The sequence below is a fragment of the Protomyctophum parallelum genome (genome assembly GCF_964188405.1).
Source record: "Protomyctophum parallelum genome assembly, chromosome: 10".
In the NCBI taxonomy this organism is placed as follows: Eukaryota; Metazoa; Chordata; class Actinopteri; order Myctophiformes; family Myctophidae; genus Protomyctophum; species Protomyctophum parallelum.
In genome coordinates, this window is record NC_139704.1 from 704,860 (window position 1) to 724,655 (window position 19,796).

Consider the following 19,796-nt stretch of genomic DNA (forward strand, 5'->3'; position numbering starts at 1 on the left):
GGGGACAAATGACAGCAGGAGGATGACAGCAGGAAGGAACTTAAATAACAATTTGTCAGCTGACTGCCACGTCATCGTATAGCATGTAAGAATGAACATGTGTGTGTGTGTGTGTGTAGTACCATGGTAATATGCATGAATATATATGCATGAGTATATCTGACTGAACTAACTCCCCAAGGCGCAAGCTACGTATCATTTGTCTTCAAAATAAAATTGAGAAAACATGTTTTATTTTTAAACCTAAAATGAAAAAAGTAATATTATTACTCTTGATTCCAAGTTATAAGTAATATAATATTACTTTTTCTAAGGAGTAATAAGTAATAAGTAACATATTACTCTCCTACCCACTACACAGGCTTCAAGGCAGCTTCCCCAATCCCCAATAACATAATGTGCAGACACAAGCATTAGATTCCTGTTCCATTCCATGTCACAGCAGAATGTGCACCGTGGGACTGCTCTAAATGTTACAAGCATACAATACAGCATAAATACAATAAATGTGTATTGTTGAACATCATGTAGAAAACCGTTATGATCATCTCAGATATTTTATAAGATGAGATGAGTTTGCGGGTTTATTGTTTTTATTATGTCACTTTCAACTCAGCACACTAAGTGATGTGCGTATAGCTTTTGTAAAACCTCAATCTGCAATTTCTTTGCCTGTTTGACTACTATGGCTACCAAAACATATGATAATTATTTATTAAACACAGCCACCAAAACGTGGAACACCCTACCAACAGTCATTAAGACATGTGAATCCCTTGACTCCTTCAAAACCGCTCACCTACAGACGGCTGCAATTCGAAACTGGCCCCCGTAAAATCGGAAATCCCCCCCACCCCTTTTCCCCCCTCACTGTATGTTTCTTTTCCCTTTTTACCTCCTTTATGATGAATCACTGTTCTGTTCTTATATAGAAGTGTCTATTTGTACGTCTCTAAATGTTTTGATGAATTGAACAAGGTGGACCCTGTTGTAAACAAGCGCAATGCTTTATTGGGTCGTCCACTCACAGTGAACAGTCTTTGTATTGAGTTTGTGCTTGAAATGTACTGTCATTCTGCAATTCTGTTAATAAATATTTCAATCAATCAATCAAGTGGGGGCTCCTTTCATGTTTCACATACATTTATTAGGACTTAACCCAACAACATTTTTCACTCAGTGAGATTGTATCTTTGCTTTAACCCTTTCTTCAACTGGTGTAGGCCTACTGTATGGCTAACAAAACAACTCTACATATTGGCCTAATATTATGAAACACCATGTGGTGGCACCTGTGTGTTTCTGAACCAATCAGAGCGTTGCATGATTCAGATTACGGGAGTAGCTCTGCTACATCCACAACGTGGAGTCTGTTGTTTGTTTAGAGACAGACAGCAAAGCATGTTTGCTACTACGTAGCTTATTTTTAACCTATAATGTTTTAGATACATATTTAGCATGCTGATTAAAGGAGAATTCCATACTAAAAGGCTTTCTTACCTTTCTTTGTAGTTGTTACGTCCCCACCAAAGAGGTCCAGGTGTTATTTTGTGCAAAAGCTCCCCTACCATAAGCCCTAAATGAATTGCATTGAATTGAATGGGAATTGAATGGGGCTATGGGGTGTTGTGCTAATTCGCTTATTTCCATCTTTCAAAATTATAATTTCTTTGTATATATCCTCTCTTCATAATGTAAATAATATCCCAAGCGGCACACTTTACTACTTCTTTCGATGGAAATAAGCGAACTAGCATAACACCCCATAGCCCCATTCAATTCCCATTCAATGCAATGCAATTCATTTAGGGCTTATGGTAGGGGAAATAGCCAATAAGGAGTTTTTGCACAAAAAAAACACCTGGACCTCTTTGGTGGGGACGTAACAACTACAAAGAAAGGTAAGAAAGATAAGAAAGCATTGTAGCATGGAATTCTCCTTTAAGTTTAAAATGAGTAATACACTGTCTGGATATCATCTTGAATGAGATTAAAAACAGAGTACCGGTATAGTTCTGTAATCAAAATCAGCTGTTTTTGCAGGAACATTCAGCAATGGGTATCAGGTGAATGGAATGAAGATTGATTTTTATTCATGTGGGCCTTGTTACGTGATCACGCAGCACGTTTTCCTTCAAAGGAAGTCATTCATTCATTTAATATAAAAATACACAAAAATGAAAAATGTCCCATTGTTTTGGCATCTATTTTTAGGTATGCCCATATGATGACCATGGATCATGCTCTAAAAGTGTGATTTATTTTTAATCCATAATTTCTTTAATCCATGTGATCGCATACAGGTAGCTAGTGGTCCTAACTCCAGGAGGAAAGGGGGGTTTGCGCACTACTTTGCGGGTAGGCGAGGGAGGTCAGTTGATGTCACTCTCACCAGAGTCTAAGCTCCAGGAAAACAGCTTTCCTTATATAGCCAATACCCTGCAGTGCAGCTAAATAAACATCAGCACCAAGACTTGTTGATTGCTATGGGTCCACATCAGCTTCAAGTCCAGCCAGTTCCACAGCGCTCAGTGGACATTCCATTTCAGGCACCTGGATGCCAGAGTTGATCCCTCCCTGGAGACCGGGACCACGGCTTTGCCATGCAGTCTATGTGTGGAATGTGCAGATCCTGTAAGATGAAATGCAGTAAGTAAAGATAAAATAAACACAAAAAGACACACTGACCTCCCCATCACACTCTTCAGAATGATAACGCTGCCCCAAGTGCAGTGGCGTGCACAGACATTTAGAGGGGCTGGTGCTCAAGTGAAAAAAGGGCACCTTGTGCAGCGCATTTTGGGGCGGGAACCCATTTTGGTGCTTTAGCTATTGAAAAATAGCAGATCTAGGTCTGCTATTTATTTATTTATCGAAGAACCACTGACATAGAAACATAGCTTTAGATTGTGGGGGCCTAAATAATATAGTAGATAGAAGCGTTTTTTATCAAGATTTGATCAATGTCACCATGGACCACACTACAAATTAAGAAAGAAAAAAAAAGTATATATATATATATATATATATTATTTTTTTTAAAGAGCAAAATTGCCAAAAGGGCAGGGGGTGCTCTAGCACCCCCTAGTGTCTATCTGTGCACGCCACTGCCCAAGTGGTTGGGAGAGCTGGTGGTTCTGTTCTAGGCGGATGGTCATCCCAGGCAAAAGCAAAGTGGCAGGAAAAGATGTGCAGGCCATTGGAAGATGGCCCTCCTCTTCAAGCTGGTAAAGATCAAGATGGCCCTCCTCTTCAAGCTGGTATAGCACTTCATAGAAGCGGTCGGTGACTGTTGTGAAGACATCACACCACAATCGCTCAATTCTGTTAAATGTGTAGTACGTTAGTAAATAAATATGTGTTCACATAGCATCCTTTGACTACATTAGTAAGAAGGTGTTTCACTTAAGGACAAACAGAGAAGGAAAACTAAAATAATATAGAATATACACTTAAAGAGTTTTTGTCTTAGTATGAAGACACTTGACAATCAATTTATGGATAACAATTGAATCATCAATTTCGAATTTATGAGATCTAATTGAGATTATAATTTATTGGAGATGGGGCCTTAGAATACAGTAAAAGCAAGTTCTTTTTTTTTTTTGAATATTCTGTTTTTTTATTTTCAATTTTTCACAAAATACACAGAACACCCGTCCACAGCCCTCCCCCCTCCCCACATACAAACCCACATACATAGAATACAACACAGTTAAAGCATAATAACAATAATAATATTATACAAAAAACATGAAAAACAAACAAAAAAACTAAACTAAACAAAACAAAACAAGAGACAAATCTACTATACACTAGAAATTTGTTTCCGGTAGCAGTCGATCCAGACTGAGATAGCTATAACAATACTGATACAGGTAAGGACAAAGTCTCCATGTAATTCAAATAGGGCTGCCAAATCTTCAAAAATTTCTCAAAACCCCTTGAACTTCTCAAAGTATATGTAATCTTCTCAAGAGGGACACAACTGTTCAATTCTGAGAACCATCTTGCGATAGGTGGGGGGGAGTCAGACTTCCACGTTATTGCAATACATTTTCTAGCAACCCCGAGTGCCACCTCTATAAAATTTATTTTGTGTCTACCTAGATTTAAAAGCAAGTTCTTAAGACCACACATTCTGCTATACTTGTGGGGACATGTGGCATGGCTCTCACAAGGATAGTGATACATGTGTACATGTGTCCATGTGTACACACACAGTACACACACACACACACACACACACACACACACACACACACACACACACACACACACACACACACACACACACACACACACACACACACACACACACACACACACACACACACACACACACACACACACAGATGTGTGGTGTGGTCATGCATGTCGAGTTCTGGGTCACAGCACATGTGAACATGCTTCCCATTCCTCTGAATGACGCTTCTCAGCTGTCTGCTCCCCTGTCTCTCTGACAACCCCCCCCCCCCCCCCCCACCACCACCACCAAGACACACTCTGAAAAGTACACAGACTTCTAAAATAAAATCCTCCGCATTGTTAAAATCAGCTGTGACAGTGTATTGGAACCGCCAAATGGACCCATTTGGTTTCCGTTTGTATACACAGAGTTAAATAAAGACCATGGATGGACTTTAACTTTTTAGCCCTCTCTCTCACCTCACCCCCAGCCCCACCCTCCTCCCCAGCTGTCTCCCATATGCCTGCCAGTGTGCTGACTGGTTGGGGGGAAAGGGGAGGGGAAGAGACCCCTCAGGGGTCCGAGAAAGACCACTATCTGCTCTCCCCCTCTCTCTCTCCCTGGTATATATATGTACAGTAGCACTCACTGTCGCATGTTGTGTGTGTGCGCGTGTTTGTGTGTGAGTGACTAGATTTTCTTAAGCTGATAATATATTTAACTATAGTTATCAGCTTCTTCTTTATTAATATAATTATCGTACTTTTGTTTTTTGGTTTTTTTTATTCATTTTGTATTCAGTCATTCACTGGAGATATGATCAACCTTCAGATTCTGTTGGTGTGGGGTCTGGCTATCACCACTGGTGAGTATGTGTGTGTGTGTGTGTGTATGTGTGTGTGTGTGTGTGTGTGTGTGTGTGTGTGTGTGTGCGTGTGTGTGTGCGCGTGCATGCGTGTACTTGAATTATGATACTCATGTTGGCCAAGTGTCCTGACAAGTAAAAAATGCTGAGTCATCAGTTGACGGTTTTAATAACTTGTTTTGTAAGCATTTTGTCTTATGAACCTCTTATCTGACACACCTGTGTGCAGGCCAATGTTTTGATTTATTTATTGTTGCGTTATTGCTCTTATATGTGCCTTGTATTATAGTTGTCCATTGTACAGAACTCTGTATCATTGTTTCAAAAAGGTGCCTTATAAAGTTTAGTAGAATTTGAGAAATTGACCATTTTCTCGGGCCTCACAACGTGACATTCCTTTTGTGAGGACCTGACACAGAGTGTGTTGCTAATACGTGTATCTAAAGTTAAATTCCAACTCCCAGGTTTATGCTGTTCTAGACATTTTAAATGTTGACCCCGTGGCCCATTTTCTTCAGAGCAAAGCCTGATCGTACGACACGTCATGCACTGAAAATAGCCGATATGTAGCTACACAGGCAGTACTTAAGTACTGTACTTAAGTACAATTTTGAGGTATTTGTACTGTACCTGAGTATTTCCAATACATCTCAAATCCAATTTTTTTTAGTTACTAGTTACTTTGTAGATTTGTATTATTATTACAAAACTCCACACAGTGGCACAGTCTGTAGTGCTGTCGCCTCACAGCTAGAATGCCCTGGGTTCGATTCCCACTGTGGGCATGTTCCCTCCTCCGTGTCATCAGTGCCCATACCCGAGGCGGTGTTGGCGAAAGGGCCTTTCTGTGTTTGCATGTTCTCCCCGTGTCCCCTAGGGTAGGTACCCTCACAAAAAACATGCAGTAATCCTGGAAGTGTAGCGCCCAGGATTACATTAGATAATTGACACTGGGTGAAAAAACGGGTTACAGAATTATGGGATAAAAACTAAATAGAAACAAAACTTCAGCCCCTTCAGCCCCATAACACATTTTGGCCATTTGAAAATAGACGATCTTCAAGCTTGCAATGCGTCGCAATGCTATTTTCAAAAGATTAGTATACATTTGATAACATGAAATGAAACATTCTGCATAAGGAGTAGGTCTACTTTTTCTTTCTGTTTTTGAAGCATATCATTTTGTATACTTTTATACCATTGAGTTCAGAACTTTGACTTATAACAGAGTATTTATACATTTCAGTATTGATTTCCAGTATAACAAATGTGAGTAGCCTACTTTTTCCACCACTGGTGTTAGGTCCTCACAAAAATGTGTGCAATGTCACACACTGAAAAAAATATCTTTCTGTTACTTTCAATGCGTACTAGCAATACGCACAGTGTGTGTGCGTGTGCGTGCGCATGTGTGACTGTGTGTGTGTGTGTGTGTGTGTGTGTGTGTGTGTGTGTTTTGTATGTACAGCTGCCAATCGTTTTTCAAACCTTGGGATCCCGTCTCAGTCCAGTAGCTGTGGCTTCTGACCCTGCTATGTTGTGATTCCATTCTGGGCGGGAACCCCTTTTGGTGTTTTAAGCATCATGTTACACTTTAGCTATTGAAAAATAGCAGATCTACAAGCTTATATAGCGTCTTGTAGGTCTATTTTAGAAAGATCGTGAAATTGTGGCGCGAATTTGGAGTATATATTCTTTCAGAGCAAATTATTTTACTCAAACCTTTGCTTCTGGGGGGTCCCTGGAACAACATATTTTGACATGGGGATCGGAGGCCAAATATATATAATTTTTGGGGTACTTGACATGAAATAGTTTGAGAAGTGGGTTGAAAAGTATAGGTTGAAAAGATGAAAAGAGGATTTTGTGCAATGATATACATTTTATTTATTACCCCAATATTGTATTGGTCATTCCTTATATCAAACACGCATAAACACGCATAACAATTCTGTGAGACAAACACATACAACAATACAAAGAAATTGTCAAATTGTAGACTAGCTTAGATTAAAGGGCTATTCCACTCTGAACGTGTATTCTCAATAAGTCTAACATGGTTAAAGTAGTTTGAAGGTAACAATGGGTTTAGGAGTGGGCGTGTCTGGTCAAATCAATATAAAATATTTAAATGCTGAATAAGGCATAAACAGTCTTTGGTGAAACCCAGACTATACATTAAAATGATCCCATAAGTGTGTTAGGTGCCATTCTCTTTAACCCATTCTGAACGGGCACCCATTTTGGTGTCAGCATCATGTTATGCTTTAGCTATTGAAAAATAGCAGATCTACAAGCTCATATCGCGCCACCGAGTGGCGCGATACGAGCTTGTAGGTCTGCTATTTTTTGAAAAATCGAAGAGCGACTGACATTTCTAGAATCTGATCTCAGGTCAGAATGGGTTAATCAGACCAGTGTGTGTCCAGCGGAAACCTCGTATGAATCTGATCTCAGGTCAGAATGAATTAAAAGACGGCAGCGCTGGCATTATGCGCAAACTTATGCGCAAGCTTATCACTCGCTGGAGGCCAGAGCAGAACATGTGAGCCACACTGTTCTCTCTTTTGACTCTGTAGTCACATGAGCAAGACAAATCATGACCGCAGAGTCGGATAGGTGATTGCCATGAAACATTCCTGGCCCACAATAAGCTAAACCAGTGCTTCCCAAACTTTTTCATGTCAAGGACCCCCAAGTTGACACTAAATAGCCCGCGGACCCCCATTTGAAAACATATGCCAGCTGGGACCCCAATAAGAGAAGATTTATATGGCTCTGGCAGTGACTTTCAACCCGTTTAATTTCAAGGACCCTCAGTTTGACAAGCATTATAGCCATTAAATAGCATTTCTATCTCTGAGACCCCCAATTTATATTGTAAAATCAATGCTAATTTAACTCTGAGAGCGGACACATGGAACCTAATGGTTCCAAATGATAATTTAGCTGGGTCCCCCCTGGAACTCCCTAAACTACCCCTGGGCCCCACTTTGGGAACCACTGAGCTATGCCACAGTAGCCAATAAGCTACTACGGTAGTTTTATTTTTCTTCCGTATAATAATGCCCTGCCAATGTAGGCAACAAGCTCACACGATTGACTACTTTCGACTACTTTTTGCTTAAGTGTGTGCGTTTCATAATTATTGAACCAATGGACAGTAGTAATAAGAGCAATATTGACAGTATATTTCAGTTATTGTGCATTACATGTTATTGAAGGTGGCGAACTTTGAGTCAACATCTCTCTCCAATAGGGAGAGAGGTGTTGGCTTGGCACCAACACCTGCAGGTCACACACTAATCGTCCCAGAGAATAGAGTGTTTATTTATGTATTCATTCATGTGTCACTATACTCCACACACAGATGAAGACAGCTTGAAACAGTTGTTCTCAAAGTGCGCTCCAGAGACCCCCAGGGGTTCTTGACAGGGTTTCAGGGGGTTCCCAGCCAAATCACTTTAACCACTTCAAACATGTACCACTTGAAATGCAAATAGCCGATCTACAAGCTCACAACCTGTCGTGATGTGATGTGAGCTTGTAGATCTGCTATGGTTTCAAATAAACGTGAACATGTTGAGGGGGAAATTGACATCAAATTGACAACAAATGTTAAGGTCCACTCCAAACTGCATGTGGAACAAACTCCCCATTGCAGTTAAATTAGAACGGCGGACTTTCTGCCATAATCTGAAGACCTCTTCAGATTCCAGTTTATAGTCCCTAACAGCTAACACTTGATCTAGCCTTGTAGTTTTAATATGCAAAGGTTAAAATGTAATGTAGCATGTTATATAGACAAATGTCAGGACCTAGCCATGTGTTGACAGGCTAGAATCCTATAGTTTGTAAAGTTTCAATCATGTACAGATTCTCTTTTTTTGTTAATACTATTTAGACTGATGCTATGTAGGTTCTTTCTTGGGGGGGGGGGGGGGGGGGGGGTAACAAACATCTAACGTCTCTGTGTGTACGTACAGTATGTCTGCATGTAATCCACGTAATTCGAGAACTGCTCGTCTCGCCGACTTCAAATTTGACACGCGTGTTCCACACACCCCCACAGGGAGTGCAGTGCCCGGTGTCGAGTCGGCCCGACCAACAGTTGTCCAGAACCGCCACAAAAGGCCCTCTGCCCGGGCTCTGGACAGTCAGGGCCCCTGGCCAGGCTCCATATATGGAGCTGGACTGTTCTGACATCACAACACTCCACATTTGGGCATGCGCATGCCTGACACAGAACTCCATATGTAGGAATAAAGGGAGACAGATACAGAAATCTCCATATATGGGTATGGATCTCCAACTTCCATCGTTACCGACTTGGTGCTCTACAGCCGGGCATATACGGTCTAGTTTATTTGAATGTTATGTTTAGTTATATCTGTTGCTATAGGAGATGGTTGCTAGGAGACCGATAGTGACCAGAAACCGGAAGTGAGAAGTACGTCTCCGTCCTCCTCAATGTAAATGGATTTACAAACATGCATTTGTCTTGGATTCTTTTCACAGATTGCAGGTTTTTGGTCCAAACAAGCCTCATTCACATTCCAACCGATGATCGCTGTTATACAACATTTATTTTCCGGGTGAAAGAAACATACAATCTGCCGCCCGTCACTTTACTTCCTGTTCACGTCTCGGGACCCGCGGGGCCTTCAAAATAAGGGCCTTCACTGAAAGAACGCTGGCAATGGCAGAAGAATCGCTGTCGGGCCCTAACTGCGGGCCCGGCTCCAAAGCAGGGCCCTATTAGCCTGGTTAATAAACCAGACTAATATCGCACGGATCCGCGGGATATTAGTCTGGGGAGGCTCAGCTTGGATTTCATTTCCAGGGAAACATTTTCTCTTTGACGCAATTGGTCAGAGCTACTGTCAGTCAAAGGTCTCAAGCATTGAACGTCACTGTACCAAAGCCCGCCCATATTGCATACCGTGTCCCTATTGGGCGCACACGTTCTCGTGTGTAGAAAATGGGCGTACAATTGAGCCTCTCCAGACCGAAATCCGCCGGTAGGCAATTTTTTTTTGCCAACGGCTGATTCGGTCTGGTTTATTAACCAGGCTAGGGCCCTATAGGCCCTAGGTCACACATTTTCTTCTAAATCAGTAGTTATCAAACCTTTTAGTGACAAGGACCTCCACATTGATATGTACAGTACAGTAGCATATACAGTATATAGGCTGTGTGTGTGTGTGTGTGTGTGTGTGTGTGTGTGTGTGTGTGTGTGTGTGTGTGGCCACGGATCCCCATCTGAAAATATGCTGTGCTAGTGAACTCCAGAAGAGAAGATTAAAAAATGATCAAAAATAGCAGCTGCTGTTTTTGAATAGCCATGCAACGCTAAAATAAAAAGATTGACACAGATGCTATGATAATGGGTTAATTATTGGTACCACAGGAATAGGATCTGGGAAGGATGGCTTTGACACTTTGGCAGTTTTATTTTGTTGTTGTTTATTTGTTGTTATAGTTACTATAGCTGCTTGTATTGTTAGTGAAGTTCAAGTATAGGTTTGTTATTTGTTGTTGACTCTGGAATACAGTACACATATACAGTCTGGGAAGTGTAAAAGTCTGAACCTTAAACGTTGAAAAGGAACTTGTGACACAATGCTGTATTATGGTTGTTATTTCTGGAATGTGCACAACCATCTGAACACTGCTTCTACTGTTACACGCATGCACGCACACACACACGCACGCACACGCACGCACGCACGCATGCATGCACGCACACACACACGTCTCTCCACAGGTGCGTCAAAAGCATTCTATTTCTCTCCTGTGGTTCATCAAAGAGGAAACTGTGTGTGTGTGTGTTGTTTATCTTCAAGGCTTTGAAGTATTTGGACCCAAAATAGAAGGGAGGGCGGGCGGGCCAGGATGGCCACTTGCAGCTGTCAATCATTCCACTCATACTTCCTGCATGTTACTCAGTCTGTTCACTCAGCACAACACACACACACACACACACACACACACACACACACACACACACACACACACACACACAGTCTGTGAGAAGGAAGTGACGCTGGTGGATTATGACTCATTAACCAGAATTATTATTACAGGCATTGACGGGTATACTCGCCATTTGAAATCCAACGGTTGACTCCAACGGTTGACAACTCTGACTGTTGTGTGTGCGTACGCGCCAAACAAGAGTTCAGAGGCCTCATGCACACATATATGGCTGTGTTCTGCCAATCAAACACAAATGTTTGGTCAAACCATGTGTGACTTCCATTGGGAAAGCATTGAGGTGGCCATCAAACACAGACAGAACACAGAACATGCATTTGATATGTGTATATAGGGCCCGAGTAAACAGCCAGTCTTACTCCAACGCATGGGGAATGACAGACAGACTTTGGCTGGCGTGATTGGGAGGAATGGTCTCCCTGATTAACTACTTTTTGAATTTTGGCATGGTGTTAGGTTTGATTGATTGATTGATTGAAGTATTTATTAACAGTTTGCAAAATTACAGTACATTTCAAGCACAACTCAATACAAAAACTGTTAACTGTGGGCGACACCATACAATAGGGCCCACCATTTTCAATTCATCATAACCGTTAGAGACGTACAGTACAATGAATAGGTAAATCGACTGAGGAGGTAGCCTTAGCGATGCTTCCCAAAAAGAAGGGTAGAGGCAAAAGTAAATCTAGTCAATCTTAAGTCAGTCTCTCAAGCCTACCACAAATCACCATCACAAGGCAAGACAATCCAACTAATAATGGCTAAAAAGGCACTTGACGATGCATACCTAGATGAAATTCTTAAATGATATGGTATCCCTGACAAAATGATCAATGCCATAAAAGTTCTATATACAAATACCTCAGCTGTTATCCTTACTCCTGACGGAGAAACACCATCATTCCCCATCCTTCTCCAAGGCGACACACTTGCCCTGTTTCTATTTATTATTGTTGTTGATTATGTTCTTCGTATCTTCGTATGTCAGTTGATACTATCAATGATGAGGGCTACCAACTAAACCCTAGGAGAAGCTCTCGTCATCCTGCTAAATAGTCTACTCTATGTTATATCTTGACTTCCCTTCTTCTCTGGAGTCCTGCCTCAAAGCAGACCAGAGGTAGAAAACTGTCGTTCCCTGATCGCTAGGGACACAGGCATCAGTAAGCAGGAACTAGGGATGGCAATGAAGGACCGGGAAGTCTGGCGTAATATTGTGAAATCCACGATCTTGACCGCGGTCGAAAAATGATGATGATGAATAGGTATGGGCATAGGGTTTTTCAAAAACACTGCGGTTTTGAGGTTCTGACTTTCAATGTAGGCCTACATTTTGTTTAGATTTTACGGTTTCACTTTTTGCTTTGGCGATAAATCCCTTTGAATTGAATTTAATTGAAATTGATTTGTGTGTGTGTGTCTGTCTGTCCTACAGGTCTGTGTTCAGAAGCTGAGAGTAACTTGGTGAAGACTCTATTCACGGGCTACAACAAGGTGGTCCGACCGGTGGAACATTTTAGAGACCCTGTGGTTGTTACAGTGGGACTGCAACTCATACAGCTCATCAGTGTGGTAAGACAGTGTGTGTGTGTGTGTGTGTGTGTGTGTGTGTGTGTGTCTGTGTGTCTGTGTGTGTGTGTGTGTGTGTGTGTGTGTGTGTGTGTGTGTGTGTGTGTGACCTGTGTTTATGCGTGCATGGTTTCAACGTGCTTATCTACAAATGTTACGATGTGATGCACATGTGAGCTTGTAGATCTGCTGTTTTTGCTGATTGTTGATGAAGTGTGATATTGTTATTTCTAAAACGGTTAGTCCAAATCCTTGATTCTGATTGGATTGTTTCTGGTTAGACCATGTACTAAATGAGACTAGTCTATAATCTACACATTAAACCAGTTTATATCAAGAATAAGGTTAGGTTTAGACATAGTTTTACTGAGGTTAAGGTTAGGAATAAGATTAGGTTTAGGCATAGTTTTACTGAGGTTAAGGATAGGAATAAGTTTAGGTTTAGGCAGTTTTACTGAGGTTAAGGTTAGGAATATAAGGTTAGGTTTATGCATATAGTTTACTGAGGTTAAGTTTAGGAATAAGGTTAGGTTTATATAGGCATATAGTTTACTGAGGTTACGTGTAGGAATAAGGTTACGTTTAGTTTACTGAGGTTACGTTTAGGAATAAGGTTAGGTTTATATAGGCATATAGTTTACTGAGGTTACGTGTAGGAATAAGGTTACGTTTAGTTTACTGAGGTTACGTTTAGGAATAAGGTTAGGTTTATAGCCATATAGTTTACTGAGGTTACGTGTAGGAATACGGTTAAGTTTAGTTTACTGAGGTTACGTTTAGGAATAAGGTTAGGTTTATAGGCATATAGTTTACTGAGGTTACGTGTAGGAATACGGTTAAGTTTAGTTTACCGAGGTTAGGTTTAGGAATACCAGGTAGAGACCGTTCCGAAGTCAACAATTTGCACCAGGGGCGACTGTGTTTTAGGGGCGAGCGTTTTGGTATTCATATAAAGTTACATTATGCAACGTTAACAGTCACCAGAGAGGCAACATCACACACACACAAAGCTCTCCCTGCCTCAACATGTAGTCGTGTCATTTCTACAGTACTTAATCCATTCTGACCCGAGATCAGATTCTAAAAATGTCTTCTACATCCTGACAGTTTTCTGAAAAAGCTGTTTCTATGTCAGTCGTTCGACCTACAAGCTCGTAGCGCGCGCTATGAGCTTGTAGGTCTGCTATTTTTCAATAGCTAAAGAATAACATAATGTTTAAAACACTAAAAGGGGTTCCCGCCTAAAATGGGTTGAGGCGTAGGCTAAAGTAATGCTTCTATATAGAGTCCTGGAAATGACTCCTGGACTTTTTATAGTGTACATGTTTATGAAATGATCGCTTTGTGATTGAAAGATTCAGTAACAGTGAAGTAATTGGAAATAAGCATGATGTAATGTAATCACATACATATGCTATACAATGTTTACATTTCCAAATACCCGCCCACTACCTAATAATAACTGCCAGGGGTCTGACACGATTTTGCGTATTAGATGACTCCTCCAAATAATAGGCCCCGGTCCGCTGAAACACCGGGGCCATTATTTGCAGATTATTAGATCTACAAGCTCACAACATGCTGCGGACGCGACACTTTGGAGCATGTAGGTCTGCTATTTTAGGACCGCATTCCAAATAAAAAATCTTGGTTGTTGTAGTTTAACTCTGGCCGTATTAGGCTACTCAGCCAATTCACAACTGATTGTTATAATTCAAAGTGGTCTATACTCAGTGCAGTGTCTATTATCACTGGGTGAATAAATCATATATTTTTATACGCCTTTATCGAACGATATGGAGAGAGGGGCAGACGGCGGGTGATAATGTCCAAAAGCCTCCCCAGCGAGGCGGCTCTTGAATTAACCATTTAAACCTGAGGACGATCCTACAAAATGTCTTCTAAATCCTGACAGTTTTCTGAAAAGCCTATGTTTCTATGTCAGTGGTGCTCAAACTATTTCATGTCAAAAAACCCTAGAATTATATGTAATTTTCCACACATGGGATTGATATTAACTGATTTATTATAGTCTAATTTAGTACGGAATCAAGGACTAGCATTCTAACCGTTTTAGAATGTATGACGCATGTTTGTGAGCATTTTGATGACATGTACGTTATTCATGTTAATGTTTGTGAACTAATGGAACATGTTCTCTCATCTCCAGGACGAGGTGAACCAGATTGTCACCAGCAATGTCCGTCTCAAGCAGGTGAGATCATGTCACTGAAAACTATTGCGATAAGATTTGACTGATTTATTGTTTGTTTGATTGATTGATTGACTGATTTGATCGATCGATCAAGTAGATCTACAAGCTGCGAGCCTGTATGTCTACAGTATTTTGCTATGTTTGGAAGGTACAACCACAGTCTGGTACTGTTGGACTCCAGGAGCTTCAATGCCTTGCTCAAGGCAGTGTTGGGGGAGGGGTGGGTGGTGACCGTCACTTCCCCAACCAAATTATTCCTGCTGGTTCGGCGAATGGAACCAGGAACCGTCCGTAACCAACTGGATCTCACCCCCACCCTCAAAACAATCATATATGAACTGTGTACCCCTTACGGTGATAAAGCACCTGGAACGTATTGAGGCATTTACAATTACCGGTAGTTTATCTCTGTTCCACAGATAGTGAAAATGGCTGATCTACAATCTCACAATCTCACACAAGCTTGTAGAACTGCTATTTTCAAACCCTGCACCTCTTTTTTATAGCCTATCATTTGACAATTTGTGGAATGTTTGACCCGGTTTTGATAGTATAATTTGTTGCTTATACTTTTGTTGCAGTAATGGTCTTTTTTGTAGGTGTTAAAATTCCTTCAATTGTCACTTCATTGTCATCTGGGTACACCATCATGTGGGGAGACCTGCAGGTACCTGACCCTTAAATAGAGCTGCAATGTGTGTGGTTTGTCTCTCTAGAAATGGCTGGACGTCAACCTGAAATGGAATCCTGACGATTACGCTGGAATCACGAAGATCAGAGTTCCTTCAACAGACATCTGGAGACCTGACCTGGTGCTCTATAATAAGTAAACACACACATTAATTTCAATTCAACGCAATTCAATTTCATTATAGTGCCTTAACCTAACATTTGTACAGAGAGCAAAGACTGAAGATAGCGCTGAAGCGTTTCAGTGGAAAACTCCCCCTTAAACTGGAAGAAATGTCACATTGAATACTGTGGTGTGGGAGAAACAGAAACACACAACAAAAGTCATCCCATAGGCCTACCACATACACATTGATTTTCACATACAGTACACATACCCAGTAAGACGCCTGAGGGCGAGCATCCGCCTCGTTAACGGCAGACTGCTGGGCGAGTGCTGGCTCTAAGGGTTTGAGGTTGCTGGCCAATATTGATGACATCAGGGATCTCCATATATGGTCTTATCTGAGACAGCAGGTCGCATTTACCATGACATCAGGGTCTCCACATCTTCATCCCTGATGTGTCACATGATGTCACGAGACCTGGGCACCATATATGGTGCCCGACGCACACTGTTGCCCGACACACTGTATGGGAAATGCACGATTCCATAGTTAACTGCGACCAAAGTTTGCAAAAACAAAACAAAAAAACACACGACGACGACGACGACGACCGTAAACACACACCTTGGTAATAATGTGCATGATCCTCTCCTCTTCTCTCCTCCTCCCTCTCCTCTCCTCTGCTCTCTCTCTCTCTCTCTCTCTCTCTCTCCCTCCCTCCCTCCCTCCCTCCCTCCCCTCCCCTCCCCCTCAGTGCTGACGGAGACTTTGCCATCATCCATGAGACCAAGGTGTTGTTGGAACACACAGGCATGATCACATGGACGCCTCCGGCCATCTTTAAGAGCTACTGTGAGATCATCGTGCTCCACTTCCCCTTTGACCTCCAGAACTGTAGCATGAAGCTGGGAACCTGGACCTACGATGGGCTGCTGGTGGTCATCAACCCTGTGAGTGCCGGTGAAGTGACCACACACACTGGGTCCCTCTTCCACGTCCACTCTCAGTTTCTTACAATGTTTTATTATCGTCGTCTAAACTAATAAACGAAGAAAAGCACGTGACCGTCTGTCTGTTTATCTGTGTGTGTGTGTGTGTTTGTCGCCCCCCCCCCCCCCCCCCCGTACTGCGCATGCGTGGTTCTGGTTGCCATTTTAGATCACGTGTCACGCAGTGAAAAGCATGCTGGGAAGCAGTGACACTGTTAAACACAGTGTGTGTGTGTCACAGCTGCAGGGTTTGTTTGCTTCTGGAAAGGTAGCCTCAACAGAATCTCATTCTCGTCTGTCTGTCTGTCTGTCTGTCCGTCCATCCAGGACAGTGACCGGCCGGACATGTCTAACTTCATGGAGTCAGGGGAGTGGACACTGAAGGACTACAGGGGGTGGAAGCACTGGGTTTACTATACCTGCTGCCCAGACACACCCTACCTGGACATCACCTACCACTTCCTCATGCTCCGCCTACCGCTGTACTTCATCGTCAACGTCATCATCCCCTGTATGCTGTTCAGCTTCCTGACCGGCCTGGTCTTCTACCTGCCTACTGACTCCGGTAAGAGCACCTCATACAATAAATGGACAGAAATCTGTGTGGGGACTGCGGATGACATTTAGCATCTTTACTAATTCCGGTGTGTTTATGTAATGTAATGTACTGTGATGTCATGAATATGCTTTGTCCCGTCGAAACAAACAAATATGTCCGTCTGTCCTCTAGGTGAGAAGATGACTCTGTCCATCAGTGTCCTGCTGTCTCTCACCGTGTTCCTATTGGTCATCGTGGAGCTCATCCCGTCCACCTCGTCGGCCGTCCCGCTCATCGGGAAGTACATGCTCTTCACCATGGTGTTCGTCATCGCCTCCATCATCATCACCGTCATCGTCATCAACACACACCACCGCTCGCCCAGCACACATACCATGCCTGCATGGGTCCGACTGGTACGCACGCACCCACACCCCACCGCTGTACTCTTTTACTGTTGCGCTACGAGCTTGTAGGTCTGCTACTTTTGAGAAACCGAAGACCGACTGACATAGAAACATAGCTTTTTCAGAACACTGTCAGGATGTAGAAGACCTTTTTAGAATCTGATCTCAGGTCAAAATGGGTTAAGGAAGTGCAATGGAAATCAACCGTTGGCTTTCTTGCATTTAAACATTTGATGGTGGTGTAGAATTATGGGTGTTTTCTGTAAACATTGTCAATAAACATATCAAAACATGCCATGCCTGCATCGTCCATAAACCGCTGTTTATGGACAATCTTAAAGTCCACAAAGTTTTAGGTTTTAGCTTGGTTTGTCATCATGGCAGGAGATTGAAATGACAAGCGTGAATGTCACTGTAGTCAGAAGAATAGCAACGTTCTGCTCTCACTCTATCTCTCTCTCTCTCTCTCTCAGGTCTTCATCAACACCATTCCTAACCTGATGTTCTTCAGCACCATGAAGAGACCTGGCCAGGAGATCCAGGAGAAGATCATGTTCCCTGTGGATGGAGACATCTCGGACATCTCTGGTACGCGCACACACACATGTAGTCCAGGCAAACTAGCATTACACACCCAAAGTAATTTTCTTCTTTTGCTATTACTGTACAAAAGCATTATTCAACCCGTTCTGTTGTACTGTTCTGCATGTTTCTACACCATACTGTCCATGCCTAACAGGAACAAACTTTTCAGTATCACCCGTATTGCTTCCAAAATCATCGGACTTCCTACACCCACACTTTCTGATATGAACAATAACGCCATCACACGACTAGCACTCTCGATATCAAATGACACTGATCATCCTCTGTATCGTTTCTTTAACCTCATGCCATCTGGACAAAGATACAGGACCTTGCCATGGAAAAAGGTCCGTTTTAGTAGGAGTTTTGTCCCCTCAGCCATCGCGGCATTAAACAAACTGCCCCGCCGATAGGATGGTTCTGTACACAGTGGGGAACTCATGTTTTGTTTTTTGTTTTTTTTGTTTTGTCTTGGTGCTATGTGCTCTGTGTTGTTTTTGATGTGGGTGTTGAACTGTTGAACAGATTGTGAAGACAAATATCCTTCGGGACAATAAAGATTATTATTATTATTCTCCAGTACATGTAACCTACTTAGTTATATTTAAACCACTGTATGGACAATCTTAAAGCCCACTGTGGCATTGTGTCTGTGAGCACACAGCAAACTCTCTGTCACTCTTCTGTCTGTCACTCTTATTCTGTACACAGCTTCAAAATGACATGCATCTTCTTCCTTACGTCAATAGGTAAGCCCCGCCCTGCCAGTGTGACCTACCAGTCTCCCATCACCAAGAACCCAGACGTTCGCAATGCCATCGAAGGAGTCAAATACATCGCTGAGACCATGAAGTCTGACGAGGAGGCCAATAATGTAAGACCACAAACCAATGCTTTACTGTTGCATAATTAATGTGTGACCAGTACCAATGGCAGCGCCGCTGTCAGTATGACAAAACTAAAATCAGGATGAACAAAAGTGTCAAATCATGAATTAAAGCAAAAATATGCAAATGTAGCCCCCAGCCAAGACCCAGGCCGCAACAGCACTATTGGCACGACAGGTTGAAATAAATAATAATCATATGCTGAGTTGGGGGGCGCCCGGGATCCAAAGGTCCAAAGGCGAGAGCACTACCAACTGAGCTCTACTGACACCAAGTAAAAGTACTCAATACATGCATTGTTTCCTCTCTCTCCAGGCAGCAGAGGAGTGGAAGTTCGTTGCCATGGTGTTGGACCACATACTGTTGTGTGTGTTCATGTCTGTGTGCATCATAGGCACGTTGGCCGTGTTCGCTGGGCGACTGTTGGAGCTGAGCAGAATGTAACACACACACACACACACACACACACACACACACGCACGTACGTGCACACTCACAGCCTAGCCTCCGGAAAACCAGACGTTTTTATTACACAGCCTGACACAAACAGACTCACAGACACACACACTTGTTACTAAACACTGCCCTCTACAGGCTGATTCCACACCCTGCTGCTTTTCAAGAGATTGCTCTTGAGTTGTCTTTTATTTATTTTTCTATTCAGAAGATTGACTTTCTATAAAACTCAACCTCACATACTTTGGATACAAGGTCTGCATTTTGAATGGCTTTCCAGGGTCACCTGCTGCATGAGG

General features: G+C 42.3%; 1 protein-coding gene across 1 annotated transcript; it reads left to right on the forward strand.

Annotated features, from left to right (window-relative positions):
* Positions 1 to 5,005: 5,005 nt before the first annotated feature.
* LOC310865216 (acetylcholine receptor subunit alpha) lies at positions 5,006 to 19,485 on the forward strand (the record flags this gene model as incomplete). The annotated part of the gene is made up of 10 exons (XM_083774241.1): positions 5,006 to 5,054; positions 12,490 to 12,626; positions 14,794 to 14,838; positions 15,555 to 15,664; positions 16,390 to 16,585; positions 16,952 to 17,189; positions 17,355 to 17,578; positions 18,043 to 18,157; positions 18,904 to 19,028; positions 19,357 to 19,485. 10 exons carry the CDS (start codon positions 5,006 to 5,008, stop codon positions 19,483 to 19,485), a joined length of 1,368 nt encoding a protein of 455 aa, XP_083630367.1.
* Between the last annotated feature and the right edge of the window lie 311 nt (positions 19,486 to 19,796).